This window comes from Motacilla alba, chromosome 3 (genome assembly GCF_015832195.1).
Source record: "Motacilla alba alba isolate MOTALB_02 chromosome 3, Motacilla_alba_V1.0_pri, whole genome shotgun sequence".
NCBI lineage: Eukaryota > Metazoa > Chordata > Aves > Passeriformes > Motacillidae > Motacilla > Motacilla alba.
The window spans coordinates 24,395,031-24,419,948 of NC_052018.1; the positions used below are offsets into that span (position 1 = coordinate 24,395,031).

The window sequence follows — 24,918 nt, forward strand, 5'->3', positions numbered from 1 at the left end:
TACCTGTGTAAATATGATGTTAAAATTAACTTCCTCACACACTTCTTTGTTGTTGTTTCCTTCAAGCCTGGGGCAAGAGTTCAGTGGTTTGGTAAACAGACTGTTTGTTATGGGTGCTGAAGGGTGCATTTCTTTGGGCTCAGCCTGCACTGTAGGGGACTTGCTTTGGTAGAAGTCCTGTAGTTCTTGCTTATCCTTCAGAATCTGGAATTGATCCAAACTTCTCTTTCCAAGATACAGAGCTGGCTGAAAACCCACAGTTTAGATGAATTGTTTTGTCACATACACACACATTCCAACATATGTTGACAATACCTATATTGAGTCATTTGTTCAATTATTGAAACATTAAACCAAATTAACATATTAATTCTCTCTAGCATACACAGTTACTGCAGGTTCCACATTTCACTTGCAACTCATTTAGTCATGTGGTGAGAAAGCTCAGCTTCCTATTCATCATTCAGCATTTCTATTGAATCTCAAATCAAAGCAGTACTGGCAAAGCAACAGAGGTCTCCCAGTTTTATGCCAGCACAATGCTTGACTGATCAATTCAATTTTGCTTCCTGAATGTGGCAGTATGCATATTTTATTGCATACTGTGATTTTTGCTTGACAGATTGTGCTGGCTCATACTAATTAGGAAGAATATTGGAGGAGAGCTTTTTAATGAAATAAAAGAGTGTACTTCAGAGGTAGTCTTTGAGAACAGAGTGTATTTAATAACACTCCAGTGCAAATCTCCAGCTCCCAAAACTGAAATATGGACATTTACCATAATTTCAGGCATACAGCTTAGGGAAGACTAGGGATGGCATACAAAATAACCCTTACAAACACTTTTTTCCTGTTTCTACTAGAACTTTCAAGATGAATGAAACAAATCAATATTTAAAAAATATTTTGGGAATAACACAGAGGTTTATTGGAAGGCCAATCTTTCCTTTAAATTGTACAGGTGTGTTGAATTTTTTGTGTGTCAGGAGACGACTAGGGGTCCCCAGGCTGGGCTGTGGTGCCTGAGCTTGATGGGTCCAGGCTCTCCTGTGCTCTGCCACTGCTGTACTCTGCAGCAGGGTCTCCTGAGGGATAGATCAGGTGTCTTTAATAGCATAGGTGCATTGCAGCTCTTTCCTGCTCTCTCACTCTGCTTCCTTAGTAGGATATAAAAAGGCTATTTCTGCCCAGTTAATAATCCAGGTGGTGGTTTGTCCTCTGGCCATTAGAGAAAGGACACATAGAAATGGTTTTCCATAGAGTTATCTTCTTTTTGTATTTACGATATCTAATGCTGAGATGCTTGTCAAAATGTTGCTTTGAAGGCATTTTTGGTTGAAAGAGGAACTTAAATTTGTTTATGAATAATGCTAAAGTATTATTTATAACCATCACATGTAAAAGTATATGTATGTATGCATGGTAATATTGCTAATTACTTCATTAGGTTATACAGAGAAGTAGATTATGAAAGTATGTTGAAATAGCCTGCCATTTAACAATTAAAATGTCATAGATTTGCCTTGGCCTCAACTACCTTTTATATTCCCATGAACTTCAGAACCTTTAAAGGTTGTTAATGATTGTACAAACAGCAAGTGAGTGTATAAAAAGTATGAAAAGTAACTTCAGTTTATACCAGCTGATAACTAAGTACTACAGTTGTAATTTAATGACATTTAAAACTGTATGGAGTTTGATGTGATTCTATTCACCATTTAATAATAATGCATCTCTGTTGACTTTAGGGATGATACTGCTGATTTTTAATAACAATAGAATGATTCTCTAGATAGGAATTTCTCATGATTAACTGGAATAATGAATGTCCATGTTCCTGACATGTATGCTTAAGTAGGATTGTTCTGGTTCTCCTACTATAAAGTGAGAAAAGGTTGAGAAGGTACTCAACCCAGTACTATTCATAATGTTGATAACACTGATGCTGCAAATTAACAGACAATGGCAGGCTCAGAAAAATAAGATTTAAATTTCAAGATTAGATCAAGATGAAAAATGGAAATTTTGTTGCACTTGAAAAAAAGAATTCCTAAAATCTTAAAAGGCATTTGACTAGATATAGAAATAAACTGGAAGTGAGAATGCTTTATATTCTTTCATACCGCTGTGTCAGTGGGAAAAGCTTATATAGCTAAGTTAAGCCTAGTGCTGTATCTGAATTTTTTTCTGTCATCATTGCAATCACAAAGATATTGCATGTAATGCTGTATGTATTCATCTTTTTTGCAGGCCAACCTTTACAAATCGGTGCCTATAGTAACTGAGAGTCAGCTGGTATGTAGAACACAGCTGTGATACACTGTTTTACAAAATTTGCACAAGCACAAAATTTTATTAATTATTTGCTTTCTTAGTCCTTTGAAAAAAACTCTAATCAATATCTTTTTACAAAGCTGCATTGCTTCTCCAGAGCTGTATTGGGTTTTTTTCTGTGCTGAATACACACCTGTTTTAAGTAGCTGTAAATCCTGACACTACTTGTAAACCCACGGGCCAAATGCCAAACTACAGAGTCATGCTGAATCTTGAGGTGCATAACAGCAGTAGAGTCAGCTGCTGGTTCTTGGACTCTTTTAATATTCCACTTGTACAGTTTTGTTTAAATGCAAAAAGATACTAGCATCTATTTCCTTCTTACACTCTGTTTTATGTCAAAGCTGCTTCAATGAGAGAAAAGCAAGGGTAAGATCAAGTGAGAAGGGGAGATAATATATCAGATGTTCATTTTAGCTCTGATCACAATTTTATCTTGTTGGAGCCAAAATTTCCGAAGAAGAGTCAGAAGAGAAATCATGGAGGCTGCCCAAATGACAGTGATCACTAATGGATGCTTAGGGAAAAAAGGAAATTTGGATGAGAATTTTTCCCTTTTATTTCAACTAATGGAATCTTAGGTACTACTTGAATCAATTTCCTCTCCTAGCAATTTTTGACTAAATCTTCTTTCATGATTTTTCTGGTTACTTTTTGAATTTTGCTATATTTTGATCTTTATAACATTCTCTAGAAATAGACTTTACTTTTAAATTATGCATGGTGCAAAATAGTACTTTAGTCCTTTGTTTTAAACCTATGACTTGACCTCAGTTCTTGTACTGAAATAGCAAATAATTTTTCTTCATTTGCTTTCTAAATAATATAAATTTTTTCTAGGTATTGCAAAAAATATCTAGACCTAGCACTACTAGTCAAGTCTGTTTCATGTAGAAAATTAAAAATTGCTTGGTCACTCTTTGAAATGTATGGATACTATCCCATATCACTGATGATCCTTCTTGCCCTTTTCTATACCTTTTTCAGATATTTGTTTCTGAGATTGGGAGACTAAAACCATAAACTGCTCTTGTATAGCTCTGAATATAGAACTTTCTATTTACATGAGGATGTGATAAGGAGCTTTATTGCTATTTCTATTCATTTCTTAACGGTTTACAGTACATTATTTACTTCTTCCTACTTGCATTGATCAGCAAGCCAATGTTAGCACAGAACTATACACAATAAAGTCAATATATATTTCCTGAGTTGTGAGAGCTGGTTTCTCAGCTAAATAGCTCACTGGTGCATAAGCATGAGCAAATTTGGGATGTAGTTTAGTTTTCTGCTGTGAAATGTGTCAATGCTGAATTCAGTTATGTTTCACCTGCCTTTTATTATTCATTTACTCAGTCTTTTAGGATCTCTGTAACTCTTTGCACCAATATTTTTAGTCCCCTAATTAGTATTGCCACCAAACTTTGTCACCTTACCAGACAATCTTTTTTGTCTGATCTGCGTCCATAATTCAAAGCCCAGATTCCTAAGCAGATTTCTCAGGAACTCTGTTTGTGACAACCCTGGTGCTGTGGACAGGGACACCTTCGATTAGAGCACATTGCTCAAAGCTCCATCCAACCTGACGAGGGCTGGGGCATCCACAACTTCTCTGGGCAACCTGTTCCAGTGCCTCACCACTCTCACAGTAAATAATTTCTTCCTAATACCTAATCTAAACCTGCCCTCTTTCTGTTTTAAGCAAATCTCCCTTGTTCTGTCACTGATGGAATGGAGTTGCAAGTGGGACCTGACCCACCAGTTTCAGCAAGATCTCAGGGGCAAACAGCATTTTAATAACAGGGGAGAAAATTAGAGGTGAACATGACCATACCTCTGCCAACATTCAGTCTTCTGACTTTTCAGACAGATATTATGCAAGGCTCATTTTCATGCAAAATACCTTCTGTTCCTGAGGGAGGGTGGGCCTGTCCATGCTGCCCATAGAGAGGTATCCCAGCCCAGCCTGTAGATTATTTCTAATTGTGCACTTGTTGACCTGGGCCAAACCCATGCCAGAGAATGCCCTGGCACTGGGTCAGTATCACTGATTATGGGTCAGCTCTGGAACTTGTGCTTTGGCCCTGTGTAATTTGCTGAAAGTTCTGTGCACATACAATGGCAGCCCAGTGCTACCATAACAGCCTTTACCATTTTTTGATGTTGTTGTAGGAAGACCAATGGTTTCCTTGGCAAAACTTTGTTTTATATTGTTTCTCAGTATGTCAGCTGTGACATTTGTCATCAAAGAAGGAGTTTGGGTTCTTAGTTTTGGATCAAAGATTTTATGTAGTTTGTCAGGGTGCTAATAAAGTGTTTAGCATTCTGGTTGCTGGCTGATATCTGTCACTCTGTTAGCAGAGTCAGACATAAACATATGACTCAGTCAACATTTGAGTACATGATGTTGCTTAGAAAATGCTTCCTTAAAAGCATTTCTACAGCAGGCATTTGGAAGAGGTTTCTTACAAAAGGAGAGTAGCTTATCCTTGATGATTTCAGGTACCACAATGGGCTTTTGATTGCAGGGTTACATGGTGTGGAGGAGTGCCAGAAGACCACGTGTCCTTTGTCTGTGTAATAAGGACTTGGTAACAACTGTACCTTTCTTTTAAAATTTATATTTACCTTTATGTTGAAATCCAGACATTTTAAAAATGCTTTTCGGAAATATTGATAGAAAAATAAGTATCTTTTGGTGAATCCTACAAAGATATAGTCATGAAATATAGACTAGAAATTCATTAAATAGGCACTACATCTTTGAAAAAGTAGATCTTTGTAATGAAAATATTTTTCATCCAGCTTGACAGTTACTACTCTTTAAAAAAAATTAGTATCACTGCATGGCTGATTTTTTGCTTTCAGATGAATATTTTTCTTACTTGATGAGACAAATGAAAGGGCCACAATCTGTGGAGAAGAGGGAGAGTAGAAAACACAAATCTAAGGGAAGATATTTTGCTCCCTGGGCCTTGCTCTGCCTGGGAGTGTTGTGCTCATGCCTGTCTCTGCTGCCTTCACCTCAGACCCTGGGCTCTGTCCTTTCCCAGGCCAGAAGCAGAGCACAAAATACCCTCTGCACCCTCCCCTCCAATGGACATCCCGTTTGCCTTGTCCTTGCTGGATGCCTGCAGATCTTGTTTTAAGGTGATCCATGACTCAGTTTACACGCTACGTCCAGCAATCTCAGCTGCATCATTTTAAGCTTACTTTCATAGTAAACTTCTCTTTTTCCAGACTGACTGATGAAGTGTATTGCTCTTATAAATAGACAGCAGGGTGTTATTGAGTATACATATTTATTTTATAAATAAATCTAATAGTGAATCAAGTTTCTTCTCTGCACTTTTATACCCAGCTGGATATTGAGGATGGGGAGCTGTGATAACTTAGATTTCTCAGTCCCAGCTGGGCAAGCTACCCCTCTGTGCTGCAACCACAGAAGGAGCTCAGCAGCAGTCCTGTTGTTACCTTCATCAGTTGTGACAGAGACCACTTATTTTCTATGGGTTAGTCATAACAGAAGAGAATACAACTTACTCATTTAAAAGTTTAAATTCAATGACAGATCTTGGAAGACTTGACTATTTTTAAAATTCCAGTGAGAAAGTCTACTTTTTCTTCCTTTTCTTGGCTCACTGAACATGTCTATTTAAAAATTATCCCTTAGCCTCTATTTAGAGTTTATGCCACAATCCATCTTGTCAGATTTTACAGTAAGAATTAAAAAAAAAATCACAGATATACTAAATTGAGAAGGTAATAGTCAAATTTTTTGGTTGACTGGTTGACAACCAAGGAATTTTTTATTGGTGAAATAATCCAATTTGTCTGAAATGATGGGTATCACATATCCATGCTGATCAGATCCTCTAAAATTGTACTTTTCCAACTGAACTCTTAAAGATACTGTCTAGTGGCTCTAGTGCTGGCATGATTGGCAGTGGAGCGCTCCAGTGGGGTGCACAGAGGGGCTTCCTGAGCCAGGGGAAGTTCACAGGGAGCTGGAAAGAAGAACTGGCTGGATGGCCAGGCTCAGAGAGTGGTGGTGAATGGAGTTAAATCTGGCCGGTGGCTAGTCCCAGGGGTGTTCCCCAAGGCTCAGTATTGAAGCCCATTCTGCTTAGTATCTTTACTGATTATCTGTAAGAGAGGATTTAATGCACCCTCAGCCAGTTTGCAAGTTGGGTGTTTATCTTCTGGGTAGGAGGGTTCTGTACGGAGGGATCTGGACAGGCTGGGTAGATGGGCTGAGGCCAAATGTATGAGGTTCAACAAGGCCAAGTGCTGGGTCCTGCCCTTGGGTCACAACAACCCCATGCAGAGCTACAGGCTGAGGCAGAGTGGCTGGAATGAGGCCCAGTGGGAAAGGACCTGGGGGTGCTGGTCAGCAGCAGCTGAGCGCGAGCCAGCAGTGTGCCCAGGTGGTCAGGAAGGCTGGTGGCATCCTGGCCTGGATCAGCAATAGTGTGACCATCAGGACCAGGGCAGTGATTGTCCCCCTGCACTCAGCACTGCTGGGGCCACACCTCCAGTGCTGGGTCAGTTCTGGGCCCCTCACTGTGAGAAAGACACTGAGGGGCTGGAGTGAGTCCAGGGAAGGGCAGTGGAGCTGGTGAAGGGTCTGGAGCCTAAGTCCTGTGAGGAGCAGCTGAAGGAGCTGGGGGTGTTTAGCCTGGAGAAAAGAAAGGTCAGAGGAGACCTTACCACTGTCTACAAGTGCCTGAAAGGAGACTGTAGCTAGGTGGTGATAAGAGGAAATGGCCTCAAGTCATGTCAGGGAAGGTTTCTACCGAACATTAAGAAAAGTTTCCTCAGGCTGCACAGGGAAGTGGTTGAATCACCATCCCTGGAAGGATTTAAAAGATGTGTAAATGTGGCTTTTAGTGATATAGTTTACTGGTGGACTTGGCAGTGGTAGGTCATTGTTGGGACTCTATTATCTTAGAGGCCTTTTCCAATCAAAAAAATTCTATTCTACATGTGTATCATTTACAGTACCTGAAATCAATAGTATGTCTCCGCTTTTGGTACTCTGTCTTAAAATTTCCACTCATTGGACATAATATTCTGCAGGTATTTAAAAGATGTGTAGATGGAGTGCTCAGGTACATGGTTTAGTTGGCAGTAGTAGGTTTATGGGTGGACTCAGTGATTGTAAGGGTCTTTTCCATCCTGTATGATTCAGTGACTCTATAAAATCCAGCATGCAATCACTGGTATTATTCCAGTAAGACTTTTCCTAACATGCTTCTGCCTGGGTGTAAGTTAACAGCATCACAGGTTGTCCTTCCTTCCTTCACAGTTACTGTTTTGAGGAGCCCAGTGTGAAAGCAAATGTGTGGCTGTGCATAAAGTGTGACTTGAACTTATCAAGCTGCAGCTGAACAGCCAAAAAAAAAAAAAAAAAAACAAACAGACAGCAAAACCCACAAACCATGGTCTGACAGCTCTGTAGCTATTTTCTGTCAGTAATAAACACATGCCAGTGATGAAGTTCTGTGCCTAAAAGCAGCTCTTGGCACTTTTCCCCACTATCTGTATTAGAAGTAGTCCAGGCAGCATGACACCTGAATAATTTTGGTGGTAAAATGGGTAATTAAGAAAATTTTTTTAAAATATAGTCAGTACAGCCCCACCAGAATTGACTTGTCTAACAAATATTCTGTAAATGGTAAGGTGTTTTATGTGATTCTTCTTCCATCTCTTTTCTCCTGGGTGTGCTATGGGTCAAGACAAAACCTGGTGTTATTCGTCCTGTGCTGGTGAAAGGAAAGAGTACACAGCAAAAGGAGGAGCCCTATCAACCCAATCCTTTTAAAAAGTACCTTGAAGAAATCAGTGATCAAAATATTGAGCAGGTGAGTAGCTCTCACTCTGAAGGATTTTGTAGCCTCAGCTACTTTCCCTAAAGATGAAGGAATAAACATAGATCCTTGTTTTGCCCCAGTCTCTTCATGTTTTTTTTTCTTTCACAAAGTGAGATGATTCCCCAAGGGGCACCTGGCTCCTAAAGGAAAGTCTTTAAGCTGAGATGGACAGCTGGGCTTTCTACAGGGCCTTTTTTTTTTTTTGGTGATGTAAACACCTGCATGTTGAAGAGAGGACCTTTTCATGACGTCTGTAAGAAACATTGTATAAAAGAACTTCCCTGTCAAACAGATGTCTGGATCATATCTACTAGAAAGTGCTTCCTTCATCTGGGGCCCAGACCTGAATCCTCTCTGAAGAGAAATGACAGCGAGGATTGGGCAAGGGTCACAACTTCCTCTCCAAGGCAGACTGCAGAGGAGCCCCAGTGTGTTTCTGTTTCACTTCCAGTGCATAGCTCCCCCAGGTCCATATCCACGTCCCTCCACAGACTGAGGGTACAGTTGTACCACATGTGATGGTCAGGCAGCAAAGATGCTGTTTTCTCCCACAGCCCTCTGCATGAAGCCATAGGATCACTTTGCAAAAACACATCTTTGACTGTGCTGATGTGTATGAGGCATTATCTCAGAGAAACTCCAGATAAATGGCTGTGACAGCCTTTCCTTGTGCATTTGTGTTTGTGTGCATTATTGTAAAAAAAAAATCTTAAATATGATACACAATCTGAATGTCCCTGTAAGAGTTTGTTATTAACCTATCCAGTATGTTCCAAATTTTCCATCTGGAGGGAAGTAAAATGAACCCAATAGTCCTCTTGTCAGACAAAATGTGAATAAAATACCTTACTAATCAAATTTCTCTTACTCCTGTGCCTCTCTACTCACCTTAGACATTTTTGCAATGGCAGCCCTCTCTTCTTCCTTTTAAAACAGAACTTAATTAAGAATATAATTTTGGCTCTTTCCATTCCTCTCCATAGCTCTGATTTGATGTAGAAAAATCCAAGAACTCCTCAAGAGTACTGCAGCAGTACAGAGGAAAATAATTGTGGTATGAGTGGGTTCCAGCAACACATATGAGTGGCATCAGAAGGTTTCCACAGAATGTAGAGTTTATATAAAATATAAGAAAAAATGAATAAAAATAGTGATTTTTAGTTTGACTTTGACCTTTTGAGGTTGACAGTGAATATTTGAGTTTAGTGACTTCAGGTGAGTTGCTAGTGAGTTATTCAAGCTTTAACTTACTGAAGCCTTCAGATTCCAAGGTGCTGTGCTGCCATTATCCTGGAATGAAAGAGCGAGAGAGTTGTCTGGGTATTTTACTATTGAGCTTTTGCCCTAGGCCACCTCAGCAGAGCCTTCCTGTAAAGGCAGGGTCAGTTCAGACCTCCCTTTCATCAGGGATGGACACTGATTATGCTGGTTATAGCTTTGCTGATCAAAGGATTATTTAATTCAGCTTCCTCTTTTCAGACATATAGAAACCTGGGGTTATTGCCAGGGCTTGAAGCATTATGACATTTGAAGCTAACTGTGGAAACCAATCAACTTACACTTTATAAATTACTTGTGGCACATATTACTGAAATACTGACAGCATAATAAGTCTACCATTGTTGTTACAACAGGAGGCAAAGTTATATATATGAAAGCTACACATTAAAATTAACAATACTGTGTTGTCTTTAATAGATGGAATAGGTGATTTCACAATTAAGAGGTTCAGTTTTGCTTCCTTTATGTAAATGAATTATGTTGTATGCTTTATAGTACTGATAAATTGGTATCTTTGTCCTAAGCTAAGTAATATTACAAGTTGTTGTAAAATATGTGTTATTTTAGAAGATCTTTATAAAGACGTCTTTGTTCTGAAAAAAGAAGTAATGACTTGTATTCAGATGGATTCACTCAACAGAAACTGGTTTTGTTTGTCTGAGAAATGGCTATATGATTCTTGTTGTGGTCTCATAGAACAACTAATAGTATAATAACATGTGGATCTAGGGAAAACACTGAAGTGCCAAACAAGACAGCATATGCTCCTAATTTCAGCTCCTGCCTCCCAGAGCAGGTTCATGGTACTGATATCATATCCCTTGTGGGTGGAAGGGACTTGGATGCCCAAGTGAGGATGTTCACAATCTTTCAGCACCTGTGAAACTTTCCTGAGGGATTTTAGTGCCTGTAGGAGGGCTGCAGCACTGACTGTGGAACTGGGCTTGGTGCCAAGACAACAGATTGAAAATTGCTCTGGTTGTCTCTAACTGTGGGTTTTTTAGCCTGTAAAGACTAATGACTCATTCTCCCCCTTCACCTGCTCTCAGTAAAAGCATTTTTGGCTGTACGGTGGCTGACTTCCAAAGGGGGGGGGGGGTTCTTCCTACCAATATTCCCCCCTAATTGGGTAAATTTACTGCTTGCATGAGATATAAGAGCTGGGAATTAAAACTAGGAGACTGGAAGTTAGGCATTCTGTTCTCTGTGGAAGAGTCGGTGCTAATCTGTCCTCAGATAAGAATTTAGGAGGCATTGATTGTGGCTGTGGACCAAAGTGCTCATACTGTTACAGATTTTCCCTGGTTTTCTTTGAAGATTTTCCCAGTCATGCTGGGTGGTTCAGCTCTTACATTTCTATTCTGTTCCTCTCTCTGAGTTTTCTTTTCCTTTCTTTCTAATACCGTTGCCAACAACAACCTCTTTAGGTAATGTTGCTGCCTCTCCTTCAAGTAGCCCATCTTGAAAGGACAGACCCTTTCAGACTGCATCTTTGAGGAGGGTAGAGACTAGATATGATTCCAGATGGCATCAGCGTTATTAATTTATCTCTTTTGATTTTTCTTAGACCTCTGCAGTACCTCCCTGCCCTGCCGAACCTCTCAGTGTGACACTGAGCACTGGTGACTATGTGGGTGACATTCAGTTTGAGACATAATGATGCAGCCAGCTGTAACTGCTGACCTTCAGCTTGACATCCCTCTGTTGAACACACTGTGTGTTCTGCACGCCAGGGAGTAGCTTGTTTGTTTTTCATTTCATTAAGAAATGTCACTATGTGGGAAAGTCAGTTTCCTTTAGAAAGAAATAGTTTTTCCTTTAACAGGTAGATGATGTCATGCAGATAATCCAAAGTAATTAACAGAGAAAAAAAATCTAAATTAGCAAAGATCATCTGGAAAGGATGTGTTTAGCTCACAGATATCTTTCATCATCTGTGTTCTGGGCACAGTGTATATAGATTTAGACTCATATGCCAATAAAATCTATAAACCAAGGAAAAGCCCCAATTTATTTTTGCTTTTTTTTTATTTCATGTTAGCATGTGCTGCCACCTTTTCTCTCTCTCTCTTTTTTTTTTTCTCCCTGAGGGCCTATCCAATTGGTATTACTGTTACCTAGTGGATATCTACCCCTCAAATAATTTTTATAGACAGAGTGTAATGTTTTTGAGGTACCAATCCAATGATATTAAGCTTCCTACATTTTTAGATGCCTTTACTGGAGATTGTATTTTTCCCATCATGAGAAAGAATATTTTTCCTCTTAGTATATTTAGTACATTTCAGTAGTACTCCAGGAATTTTCTACGTATGTTCCTCTTTGTTCAAAAAAGAACCATGAAATACACTGGAACTGGAAATAAATCTGTAACAGTGCTGATATGACAGCTTTATGAAGATTTTAATTTGAAATTGGGGAAATAACTTTTTTTTTGGAGGAAAGTTAAGCATTTTGCTACATAATTATATATTATGACTCATAAGGAATGTTAGACAATTCGTGTGCTTGCAAATATTTATTATGTTTACAGACCCCTTTGTCATTTAAAAAATAAATTACTTCGGGCAATGGAAAAAGAACGATAAGGATGAACTAAAGATATATTAGCTACATTTGGCGTGAACCTGTGTGGCCAGTTTGCAAAGGTTTGGCATTAATAGGAGCAGGACTGGTGCCTTTGAAGAGGCACGGCAGGAGGCAAGGCTGGTGTGAAGTGGCTGAGCTGCTGCCGGCTCTGATCCTGTTTACTCATGCTCACTCTTTTGGTGGGCGATGCATTAGCTTCTGCTGGAACTAATCACAGCTCTTGTCACAAATTTTCTGGTTCTTTGGCTCAAAGGCACAGCACAGTGGAGTTGCTGGTCTTGACAGCCAGCCAACTAAGTGAGAATCCAGGATGTATTGTGTCAACAGCCTTGACAAAATCTAAGTGCAAGATGTGTGCCAAAACCTGGGTGTGCCTCCTTGACTCTATCCCAATTATTTTGAAAATCTCTTTTTAAAAAGAATTTTATCTTTTGGTGCAAAAAAGAGCATGCATATTGGGTTTTCTTAACCAGAAACACTATTAACTACTGACAACTTAGAGCAGCAAAAAATACTGTATTTGCACCTTCACTGGTTTAAACTTAAATGTCTCAAAAGTCTTGTTGGAGTCTTGCTAAAAACCCTGGAGTGCTCCTGCTCATCTACAGATACAGCTGTCTTTTGTATCTTTCAGACACTGCTTTTACATCACTTTTGTTCCTGTTTTTTAAATCCCCCACACATGATCATTTTATCCTAGCACAAGAACCTTTAGGGATTTTCTTTTCTATTGCTTGATCACCAGTTGAGATGCGCTGGACCCCAGTCAAAGTATAAGTGGTTTAATGGGACATCTACTGCAGGTTTTTGTGTGTGCACTTTCATGCCAATGAAAATGTTTAGTGTGGATCAATTGTATTGGCATGAAAGTTCAGTACCTTTCCTGGTTAACCATCAAGATCTATGAGACATAAAATGGTGCAAGACAAGCAATTTGCTTTCTGCCCAAACTGCTTTTTTTGCACCCATTAATTTGCTTCTGTTTACTTTTCTTTCATAGGAGATTGTGTCCTGGACCCTCTGTATCCAATTAAATTGATCCCTCCAACTAAGTCCCCTTTGTGTCCTCCCTCCATCTCCCTCACCGATTGTCCAAACCCTGGACTTTCAGCCACTTCTCTTCTGTTATGTGTGATGCTCATGAGAATCCTTATAGCCCTTACAGACACAACTTTTTGTACAATAAGGCAAGCATCAAGTATAGTGTGATTCAAGATCTGTGTAGGCTGTTATCCTTTTAATTCTAGGCAGAATTCAGCTGAGTCACTAGGATTCAGTGTTGGCAAGAGCTATGGGAGATATATCTCAGATGAGCCTATGTGTCCAACTTCCCTGGAGATATTACAGCTTTTCTTTCCTTGACACAGCTTGTGTTGGGTCTGGCTTTCTCTAGACCAGCTAGGACAGGCTCCCACCACTTTTCATTCAAACTATTTATTCTCTAAAGCAGTAGTAATCTATTTCATCCCTCATGCTCAGATTAGTTTTAACATTTCCCCTCACTAAAGTAATGGGGTATTTATTTTTTCCTTGGTGATTGAGCAAAGGGAGACTAATGTGAAAGAAATACAGACTTTTCCAGTGGCTCTATCTTTCATCCTGACAAGCAGTTTTCTCTTGGCAGTGCAAAGTGAATTATGTTATTGCTGACATTTTTATCTTTGAAACAGCATTGGAGAAGTTGGACAAAAATCTCTGTAGTCCAAGGTGTGTGGGTGTGTGGGTAACAGGGCTAGCTAATGAGCTTTGTAAGGTGAAAAATGTGTCCTAAGCCTAAATTGAAATGTTTTTGATTGAGCAGCTGATGCAAGGTATTTACAGTACCTCAAGAGAGCCCCTGCCCTAGAAAAGCATCAGTTGTGGAAGTTCATAAAAGATGCTGTTTGAAACCTATCAGATGGATCTCTTCTACTTCCTCTTTTTCTAGCACATAATCTGGCTGCAAATGATCCAACCTTGTTTCCAGGAGAGACTGTCCCACTCTGAGCTGTACAGTGTACTTTGTTTGGGATGCAAGAGGTTGAAATGTCAGCATTGGGTGCTGTTTCTTTCGGCTGTGTCCTGGTTTTCTCTTCAGGGGAAGGTTGAAATATGTGTCACTAGTTTCAGGCACGCTTGACTGAGAGTCAAGACTGCTTTGGAAAAATGTGTAATCTCTGCAGAGGATACATGTTGATCAGCTGTCAGACTCTAAAGAAATACCTGGAAATGCCTTTCTCTCTCCATACTAGAAGCATAGCTTGGGTTAATAGGCAATGTCCATAGTGTTTGATATTGGCCCCTCCATCCTGTGGGATTTACAGCATTTACCATTTTACCTACTTCTGAGGATGAACCAGAATTCAAACTAGAACTAAAATCAACCTACCATTCTGTCTTTGAGACAACCTGAACAAAAACACCTTTTCCCATCTGAGAGACTGGTTTGAAAGAACAAAAGTTCTGTTTAAATTTGTACTGAACTGTGATCACATATTTACTTAGGCAGATAAGATTTTACAATCAAATATTTTGGACAAGTTCCTGGTTCATTGTAGGCATTCACATGAACAAAAAAATAGTTTATATGACCAATAAAACCATTTCTTTATAATGAAAATGGGTATTTGCTGTTGCTAATGAAAACAATGCTAAAACCTCAGAAATTTGAATAGTAAAGTGAATAAGTCAGGAAAAAGATGTCTGAAGGGAGCTAAGAAAGTGTAATTTTTTGGTATATCTTCTCAGCCGTTCTTTGGCAAACAGAATAATCAAATGTCAATACTGGTCTATTTTAATACAAACAGAGTTGTTTTCACCCCAAAAGCAAATATTCATCAGTTAGAATTTTTAAGTTTCTGGTTTGGTCTGTAATATTAACATTCATTGATAAACAAAGGAAGATTAACTTTGATTTTTTTTCTCATAATCAATATTTAACATTTGAGTCATTATATTCTGATGAAATTCCTAATGATATTTGCCTATTATTTGCTGTACCACCCAACTAAAGTCTAAGGTAATAATGTTTTTTAAAAGAAATTATTCAATTTATTGTCATAAATACTTGCAGTAGCAGAAAACATAGCACAGCAGATGCAGGATAAAGTGTTGACATTTCAAACAGTTAGACCCATTCTGTAAACAACATCCCAACAGCATGGGGATTTCTTTCTGTACTCTACTAAACCTGAACTATTTTCTCTGTTAGTTCCCTGGATTTTCCCCTTTCCACTTCTTATTCTTTAAGATAAGGAATAACATGCAGTGACTCACTCACTGTCTCTCCAGCCACCCAGTAAACGTGTGGTCAGTGCCCATAGGGTCAATCTATGAATGATAATCTAATCACATGTTGTGTCTTGCTTCACCTTCCACTAGAGGGCAAAACCTGATGGTATAAATTCTTATAACCATTTTAATGTGTTAAAAATGCAGTATTGAAAAGGGACAGGAGGGCACAGTGAATTAAATTATTCTCCACCTGCATTGTTAAAAAAATTACATTAAACCAGTGTTCCCTCAGAAATGGGAAATGGAAACAACCAAAATTTTTACCTATGTCTTATATTATGAAGACTGGATATGGTGAGGACCTAAAGCCAGGATCATGTCATTTGTTGGCTCGGGGTATAAGATAATATGAGCTGTATTGATTTGAAATGCTCATTGAAAGGGCACTGTGGTGTTGTTTAGGCTTGACTTGATGCCAGATTGGATTTTTTGAAGTACCTGAATGTCCATAGGTGATGAAATTGCAGAGATCAAGCTGAAAGATAAACCAGGCAGTTTTTGTGGATTATAACTGTTTGAAGTGATGAAATACATAACGTGTCCCAAACAATTTCAAAATGTGGTTTTAAGATTTGATAGATGAAGGCAGTGGGAACCAAGGCATTGTGTCTCTCTCCATACATTTGTGCACAGGCTACTTCTGAAATAAAAATGTAGTACACTTCATTGAGCTGATTCTGTTCTTACTTGCCTTGTTATCTCTCTTGTCCTCTCCTTCCGCACTCTATTGCCCAGCCACCAGGTGCTGCTGCTCTTATTTAAACTCCTCAGACTTGAATAATTACATGATTTAAGAGTTTTATTATTAAGAAAGCTCCTTTCCCTTTTGATTGCAACAAAATAACTCAGGAAAAAGGAACAACATACAAGTCTTGCAGTGATGGAGAGTCAGAGGAAATGTGGAGCTCTGTGGTTTACTCCAAAACATGGTTCTGATGGGAATCCCTCCAGTCTTTAAGGGAGAAATGTGTAGGGTGGAAAAGCACAACCCTGCACCTGGGATACTGTGTCCAATTCTGGTCCCCACAGTTCAAAAAAGATGCAGACAGGCTGGTAAGAGTCAAAAGAAGGGCCACAGATGTGATTAAAGGACTGAGAAGGAGAACCTGCCCTATGAGGAAAGACTGAACGAGTTAGGTCTTTTCTTCCTGGAGAAGGGAAGGCTTGGGGAGGACCTCCTCACAATATTCCAGTACTTAAAAAATAGTCATGGAGAGGACAGAGGCTTTCTCTTCTTATGGAGCCACATGGAGAAGACAAGGTACAATAGGTTCAACTAGCACTAGAAGGGAATTAATTTGTTTTACAAAAGATTTTTTTTTTTTTTTTTGTGAGAGGAACCAATCACTGGAACAACCTCTGTAGGGATGTTTAAAATCCCCACCACAGGTGGTTTTCAAGATATGTTTGGACAGGGTGCTAGGTAATCTCACCTAGGCTCTATTTCCCTCAAAAAGCTGGTCCCTTCCAATCTGTGCTGTTCTAAGATTCTGCATTTTATACGAGGCACAATAGATGTAAATACCTCTCAGGACAAAAGCCACTTGCTTTTAGAAAATTAGCTATTTTTTGAAGGAGAAAGGAATGACCTGCTCAAGCAAAGAGGCAAGAAATGAATGAGTGTACCTCCCTCAGTCTCTATGTCCCCAGTGCCTTTCAAACTTTTCTTTCTGTCAACAAGGGTTGAATACACGATTTATGAACACCCCTGTGAAAATCTCCCTGTTTGTTAAATATTTAGCAGCACAGCCTTTGAAAATGGATTGGAGGGAACTGCCTTTTCACAAGCATTGTGAGAAATGTTAAAAAAATTACCATTTCTGTCTGGTCAGGCATTACTTATAACAGTAGCAGAGGACAAATTCTCTTTAATGTCCAACTTTGTGCTCAAGCCAATTTAATTTTTTTCCTAAATGGTCTAAATGGAATTTTCTTGAAACCACTAAATGCAGTCATGCCGAAAGTCTCAACTTTTCATAATCACTTGCAGGTCTCCAGGCTCATAGGTAAGCAGAATATTTAAAGGGAGTCTTTATTATTTTTTAAATGAAATCTGTGGTGTTTACTTTATCATCCAATCTCCTACTCATTGGAGTTTGTATTTGATTAATAGTAGCATAGTGGGAAATGACATTCTGTGAATACAGCAGCCCTTCAAGGTTGCCATGGAAAAGCACTTTTCTCCCAGACATCATCCCAACAGCTTTTATTTTCTAGAAGACAGTTTCTTTCTCTCTTTTGAACTTTGGTATTTAAATGTATTTAAATTTAATACACCTGTGTAGGTGTATTGTGGTTGATCAATCTACTATCTGTGACCCAGAAAAATTGCTTTGGTGTAGGAAAAGTTACCAGAGGTAAACAAGTCCGTTCATTAGTGCTGAGCTACAAATTGGACCTCCTCGTTGGGAAAATATTGATGATTAACATTGCTGTGTCTTCTTTGTATATAATTTTTATAGCATTTCTTGGGCTTAATGATTTATTTTAATGATATCGTATTTTAGGTTTCTATCACTTTTGACTTGGTTTGATAATGCCTTCAGAAAACGTGTCTATAGCCCCTGCTCAGCTCATCTTTAAAGAAAGGTGTTTCTCTTGAAACACTTTTTAGAAAGATCATAGCTTTCTAAACATAATCAATTGCTTTATTTCAAAAGCCACTGTATTAGCAACAGAACTTAAAGGTATCTTAGGCTCAACAGAAGACCCAAGAACATGCCCTTAACATGGAGGTGTCCTAAGTCTGGCACCACCTAGAATGACCTCAGCTACCCGTTTCTCTGGAGACAGCTCTCCAATGAAAGAGAAAAAAAGTTGATTACTTTGTCACCATTTCTGGCCTGGGCAGTTTGGCAAGTTTGAGAACCTTTCTGTCCTATTTCCAGTAGGAGAAGCTGCTGATGGTAGCACCCTGGCATTTCTTCGGTGTACTTCTGTTCATTTGGAAAAGAAACACACACACAATGCAATGGGATCAAGCCCCAGCAGGCACTTTCTATGCTTAGAAACCAAAACATGCTTCTGAGTGAACACACCAGGAGTGTTCAGGTTTCCTCTTGAAACATAATTACAGCCACTTCTATTTCTTTCTGCCCTTTCCTTTATACTGGCTGTCTCTGCTAAAACAGATTAAACCAGTCTTAAGCACCAAATAGTGCTTTAAGATGTTCTGTCTTCATTCTTAGAAGTCTTTACATAATAAAAATTTGAGTGAGTTCATCCTTATATCTGGCTTTCTAGGGTAATGCATCTAGTCTTCTGCATAGTGGATTTCAGACAGGCATTTTTTTATACAGTAAACATTCCCAAATATAATAGAAATTCTGGCCTTGGCTAACAACACGGTTCTGAGAACAGAAGCAACCCGGAGATAAAGGCTCTTATTAAAAACATTAGCAGAAATATGTAATTGAGTGAAGAATACCAAATCAGATTTGGTATGTATGAAACCTGTATGAGAAACAAAACTTATACTTCTGCACTTTTAATTGAAGATAGTGAACAAGCAAGACCTGAAGGAAAAATAAAATCATAAGTAATGGAAAAGCACCCAAAGTTATATCCCAAAGCACCCAAAGCTATATAGGCATTTTTATTGCAAGTATTTCTATAATGTATACTCTGAAATGCAGTCTTAAATTCACTCCAATTTAATTTATCTTAGATAAAAACATAAAATTTAACTAGTTCTGGTGAAATTCCAAGGATGTACTCAGATCTTGAATTCAAGAAGTCAGCATTTACTGATTTACAGAGATGTTGTGAACTAGCTTTTTCTTTTTCTCAGTTAAAGCTAGATATAATTTTACTGGTTATACTATGGGCAGAATATGATCTTAATGAACATGTTTATACAATAGGTGACAATTACAGATGTGCACTCTTGAAGAGTCATTAAAAGTTTCTGGTTTGAACTTAAAGTAGCTAAGGTCTCTTGCATCAGAAGCTTGGTCAGAAAACAGGGATTTTTCAGTTTAGCAGCTAATCTGCTAATAGAATATGTGGGGGAAAGTCAGCTCTGAAAATCAAATCCAATTTGTTTCACAGTGTCACCTGGAAAGTGGTTAGAGTTCTTTGGATGTTTTCAGTCAACTAGAAATGAGCACCTTCCTTGGGGAGGAAGCATCTAAGCAATGACTATTTAGATGAGTCCATAAAGAGTTCACAGTCAATATGCTGAGGGAAATTTCAAACACTTGGGTTGTTGGAAATTCTGACATTTTCTCTCCAATACAGATTAAATTTTGAAAACATTTGAATATTCCAGAAACCAATGTGCATCTTTTGGGTTACATGAACTAACTCAAAGCAGATAGCTCTAATCCATGTAATTTGAACAGGCTTGTCTCTGCTGCCTTACCCTATGGATGTGTGGATTGTGGTTCTCATGCCTCAAGTCTTCATCATGGGTCTGGAATCCTTGCTGGCCACTAGCTCCCATAATCACCAGCAGTGAAATCAGCCCTGCAAGGAACTGCAGTGCTTCATTAGCCCACAGCAGAAAATAGAGACTTCTTAACATGATTGCCACAAAGTGGATAGTGAAATGCAACTTAGTATTTTATAGAAGTGATCCAAAATGAAACATTCAAGACAGAAAACACAATATTGTAGTTGCAGGTGGGTTTTCTTGCAATTGAATGCTTCATTTTAATTTTCTAAATTACTAGCAAGAATTTACCAGAGAAATCAAAATATTTTGCAGAAAGCACAATTTTTTTTGTTGTTGCTAGTATTTTTCATTGAAAAATAATTTTGGCAGAAAATCCTCAGTCAAATGCATCGTGAACTGGCCCTGCATGTGAAGTTAAACTCAATCTGGGAAAAAGCAGCCCAAGGAAAATTAGTGCACTGCTGGGCTTGCATGCATCGCCCTCCCACTCCACTTACAGATGAGGAATCCTTACTGCAAAGCCCTGTAACTCTTCCAGCCTCTGGTATTATTCTTGGGTGTTACGTTGCCCAGAGAAGCTGTGGATGCTCCATCCCTGGAATTGTTCAATGCCAGGTTGGATGGGGATTTGAGCAAGCTGGTCTAGTACAAGGTGTTTCTGCCCATGGCAGAGGGGCTGGAACTAGGTGATTTTTAAGGCCCCTTCCAAACCAAACCTTTCTATGGTTTTATGATTCATTCTATTTAGATTCAAATCTCTCAGTCTCACTGCACTCTGGTGACCTCTGGGCCTGTGTCTGGGAAGAACCTGTCAAGAAACTCTCACATGCCTACATGAGAGTTGTTTCTTTTTTGCAGGTACTATCAGTACCTGTGAAGAGTTTTGAAATCTTAAAAATAAAAGCACATGGCTACGATAGTGTATAATAAGGATTTGCCATGTCTATTAGGATGGTTTACTGCATAAGTCGTAAGGCACATTGTAAATCTGTATTGTGATTGCTATTTCTACTTTACTTTTCCTTTTCATAGAGGTACAAGATGCAGAAGAAATTGGTGCCTAAGGACTGAATCTTTGAAATAGATTTTATACTGTATAATTTCAAAGAGACTAGAGACATTATAATCATAAATTGACCCTTTATATTATTTTCTTTCCCCTTGGTTGAAAGTATTCCTTTCTGTGCTTCTGTGGGTGGTTTACCATTTATTGGTACTGAGTATTTCATGTTCATTGTCACTCAGATAAAGCAGAGAGACATAAAACTGTTTTATGAAAAATATTTGCTTATTGTACATGTTTCAATTAATGTTTTTAGGTTTTGAGAAATCAGCTGTTTTTCCTATTGTGAAGGAATGTATCTATGTTTAATAAAGGTCTAGAGTACCTGTTTTCAAAGGGGATTAAAGACTCGACAGAGTAGTGTAAATGTCAATGTTCTCTGGTTACTATAGTTGAAATATTCTTACTTCCTATGTATGTTATCTCTCACTGGTTCCAGATTTAAGCTGGTGCCTCAATTAGCAAAGGTTGCAGACCCTCCAGAGAGCGACTTAGATTTATGAAAAACGTCTTACACTGAGAACAATTCAGAAAGCTTTATATTAGTTCAGAGACAGCTGTGATTCATAGCACAATAAAGATCAACTGACCTTTTAAAGGCAAATATGTCTTGCTGATTACAGAACTAAACAAGCAAAGGTCTAATGAAGATATTATATAACCACCTCTTTCTAAGCCTTGTCTTAGTCTGTAAGGGGTTATTTTGAGCAGGTGTATAATTTCTCTTTGAAATTACATGCTGCTAGTACTTACATATTGTAAAGATACTCTGCTCTCCTCAGTACAATTTTGCAGCCACAAATGCGGATTTGTCTAGTTTGCTCTTTCACTGTTCTTAGAAATAATAAAGAAAAAATGCCACATTAAGAGAAATCTGAGTAACATCTGGAAAAGCTAAAAATTGTTGATTAACCTTGTAAGAGTAATGCAGAATTTTGTAACTGTTACAGGAAAAAAGAGTAGCAATTATAAAAGCAATATTCATCTCCCACCATCAACAGACACAATATTTTCACGTTTGCATAGGAGATAGGGCTTCTTGGCAGCTGCTTTGACCTGAAGATGAAAGACTGCCAATGACAGAGTTTGATGAGGTCTCACTGGTACTCTGCACCCATAAAAAGTACAAAGTCCTACTTGCATTCACATCTCAGATCTGGTGGACACAAACACATTCCTGCATGACTCTGAGGGGTGATAGTCACACAATGTCTAGTAAGAAAGGGCTAATCCAGCCTCATTCTGCCTACTTCATATTCTGAAGTAGTACTTTGGAGTTGGCTTGAAGGTGTACTTTGTAGGTGTCATGTGCAGTCAAGAACACAAAAAAATATTTTAAAGGAAAAATCTGGAAGAACAAGATTCTGTAGCCTTTTGGTTAAACTCAGGACAGGTATGGGACATTTTCTACAGGAAGGCAGACACATTTTGTTTGACACTGACACTTGATAGAAATAACACAGATAATCAACCTCTGGGTCTTTGGGCTGATGTCACCCAGGCCAAGGCATTTGTTTCTTTTGCAGCTGGCAGAGGCAGAACTGTATGATTTCAGGCAAGATCTGAACACCTTCCTCTCAGGGACCTGCAAGACTTAGTGTTATTTCAGCAGAAAAAAGGTCCAGCCCTTGGCTTATGTGTTCTGTATTCACTAAAGTACTACTTAAAGTACTTTATAAATGAGCTATATGCTACTTCCTTAAGACTAGACCCACCTGGCTAGTAGAATGCATAGACTATTCTATGATAACTTCAAGGGGTTTTGGTCAGAGAAGCCTTGTGGAAACAGAGAGGACTCAATATTGTTGACTCACTATTTTTCTTCATTATTATTTGGTGAATTCCTTGCCTTCTTTTAATTAAATATATCCAAATCAATTAATATTAAGAGTACCTCTCCAGAAAATAGGAATAATTTTCCTCCCTATGGAGACTGTCACACAGTTTGGTTCTTTAGTTTGAAAAGAGGATACTATCAAAATAAGGGAAGAAATCTATTTCTTGGACAAAAAAAGTTAATTACTTTTGTCAGGTCTAAGGATGGACTTGAGACCTCATATTCAAGAAAAAAGGTAAGGCAGAATCATGACTCAGAGGGGCCTTTCAGGTTAAGAGGGCAGGCACTGAGTACCAGCAAGAAAGGCCAGGATGAGATAACACAATAGAAGTGCATTTTTCATTGATTTTGTCTCTGTGCAATTTGAGAAAAAGGTGTTTCTTTCTCAGGTCACTGCCTGACTAGGGAGCTTTTCTTTCTTGTGAGCAGTAGAGAATTCTTCTCAGAGGGCTTAGCTGTACATCAGAAAGTGAACAGAATATGAAAAATACCTTCCTTCTTCTCTTTGTTGTTGACCCTTCTTACTTTGCCTGGAATACAGACGTGCCATATTCTGATGAGGCAATAAATATCTCAACTCTAGGGTTTTTTTTTTTTCAATGGAATACACTTGCCAAGATGCCACGGGTGTTGATAGAACTTTGTACCTGTGTGTCACCAAGGATTGCCCAGGCTTGGTAATCCTGGGATGATGGGTTTGGAAACAGAACTTCTGTTCCACACAGACCACCAAACACCTCCTGTGTGTGCAGCACACAGGGGAAGCCTTGGCCTGATTGATATTGGGAGCCACAGGAGTGTCAGAGGAAGGGATGTTGCCACTGAGAGGATCTAGGCACCTTACCCTTTCCTTACCCTTCTTTTGCCTAAATTTATTCCTTCATAAAAATCTATTGAATAAATAAACTTGTTGCCTAAAGTTGTTCCCTTCCCTTTTCATTTTTGGGAATAATAATCACAAAAAATGAAGTCAAATGGTTCAAAGCTTCTGTTGTCGCTAAAGTAGATTCCTTCTTCTCTGGAAAGAAATCAGGGCAAATTTACAAAGGAAGAGAGAAGTATATAACATATCCATAAAGTAATTGCAGAAAATTAGAGTATATTCCACTTCAGTATATTTCTTTCTATACACGGCCAGTTTAGCAGATCAGTTTTGCTTCTCAAAAAGCAAAGTGTAAAAATCAATTTTCTTAGGAGAGCAATATTTTTTAAGCAACGCATAATTTGCTGATTCACTATTTGATCTAAATGTCAAAATAAATTAATGCCTTTGATCCACTGAAAATAGCAGGCTTCTTCCAATCTTTTGGAGAATTCTCAAGCACCCACATCTCAAAACTTTCAGCAACCTTTTCTTTAAATGTGATGTCTCTGTGTCACTCTATAAGAAAATGTCACAAGCTTATGATCTTAACACTGCCTTTATAAACTCCAGCTGATTTACCTGCATTTTAATTAAATTCTCATTTAAGTTGGTATGGTTCTAGTTTTAAATAATTTTAAGTGCATTATCTCATTCTAAACGTATCATAAAGTAGGTGCTTTTGCTGTGATTTTTACTTGAGATGCCTCTTTGAAATTCAAAAGGGATTTATCCCTTCCCCACCTTTTTTAATTATGGGAATATAATATAACAGAAAACAGGCCATACCTTGAAATAGATTTTAATACAGAAAAGGAGTAGTGAGAGTCTGCTGAGCACAGGTCTCAATGCCTTGCTATCCTTAGTATGTCTGAGGGTATTTGCTTTAATTTTAAATTTTAGTGATATTTTATATAGAAATTGAACTGATAATGGATTTCTTTTTCCTGTGTTTAACCTCATGCTCTCTCCAACCTGTGACATCTTGGCTCGGCAGCCCAGTCTTTCCATGGTGCCTATTCCAGAAAATGAGATGCTCATCTCCAAGGAGGTAATCAGTTGACATTTAATGGTTTTAAGCATTTGCATGCTAGCTTTATCTTCTATTTGCATAGCCCATATAAGGTTGATCAGTAAAAATGTGCTGAGCTTCCAAACCTGCTTTTTTTTTCCAGTGTACCGACTACATAAACATTAATTGTTCTTAATGATCAATGAAGAAAAAACCCAGAGCTGTTTTGCCTACAGTGTTGCTTATGTGAATTTGAAATAACAGTAACATTTATGTTTCAGGTTCCTGATATGGGCTGTTGGGATGTTAGCAAGTGGGAATGGTTAAATTATGCTGTTTGTTAAATTATGCAGCCATATTTAAATAATATATTCCACAATTTTCAGTCACTAATATAG

At 38.4% G+C, this 24,918-nt stretch overlaps 1 protein-coding gene across 6 annotated transcripts in view; it reads left to right on the top strand.

Moving 5' to 3' along the window:
• The window catches only part of LOC119699896 (muscular LMNA interacting protein), a 103,443-nt gene that overhangs the window by 68,951 nt on the left and 9,574 nt on the right, over positions 1-24,918 (top strand). For 5 of the 6 annotated variants that reach the window (XM_038133946.1, XM_038133947.1, XM_038133950.1 and 2 more), the window contains 3 exons: positions 2,251-2,295; positions 8,073-8,198; positions 24,506-24,559. In XM_038133946.1, coding sequence (XP_037989874.1) covers positions 2,251-2,295; positions 8,073-8,198; positions 24,506-24,559 — 225 coding nt within the window. The remainder of the gene's footprint in view (positions 1-2,250; positions 2,296-8,072; positions 8,199-24,505; positions 24,560-24,918) is intronic. The other variant, XM_038133948.1, reaches the window with a different exon arrangement.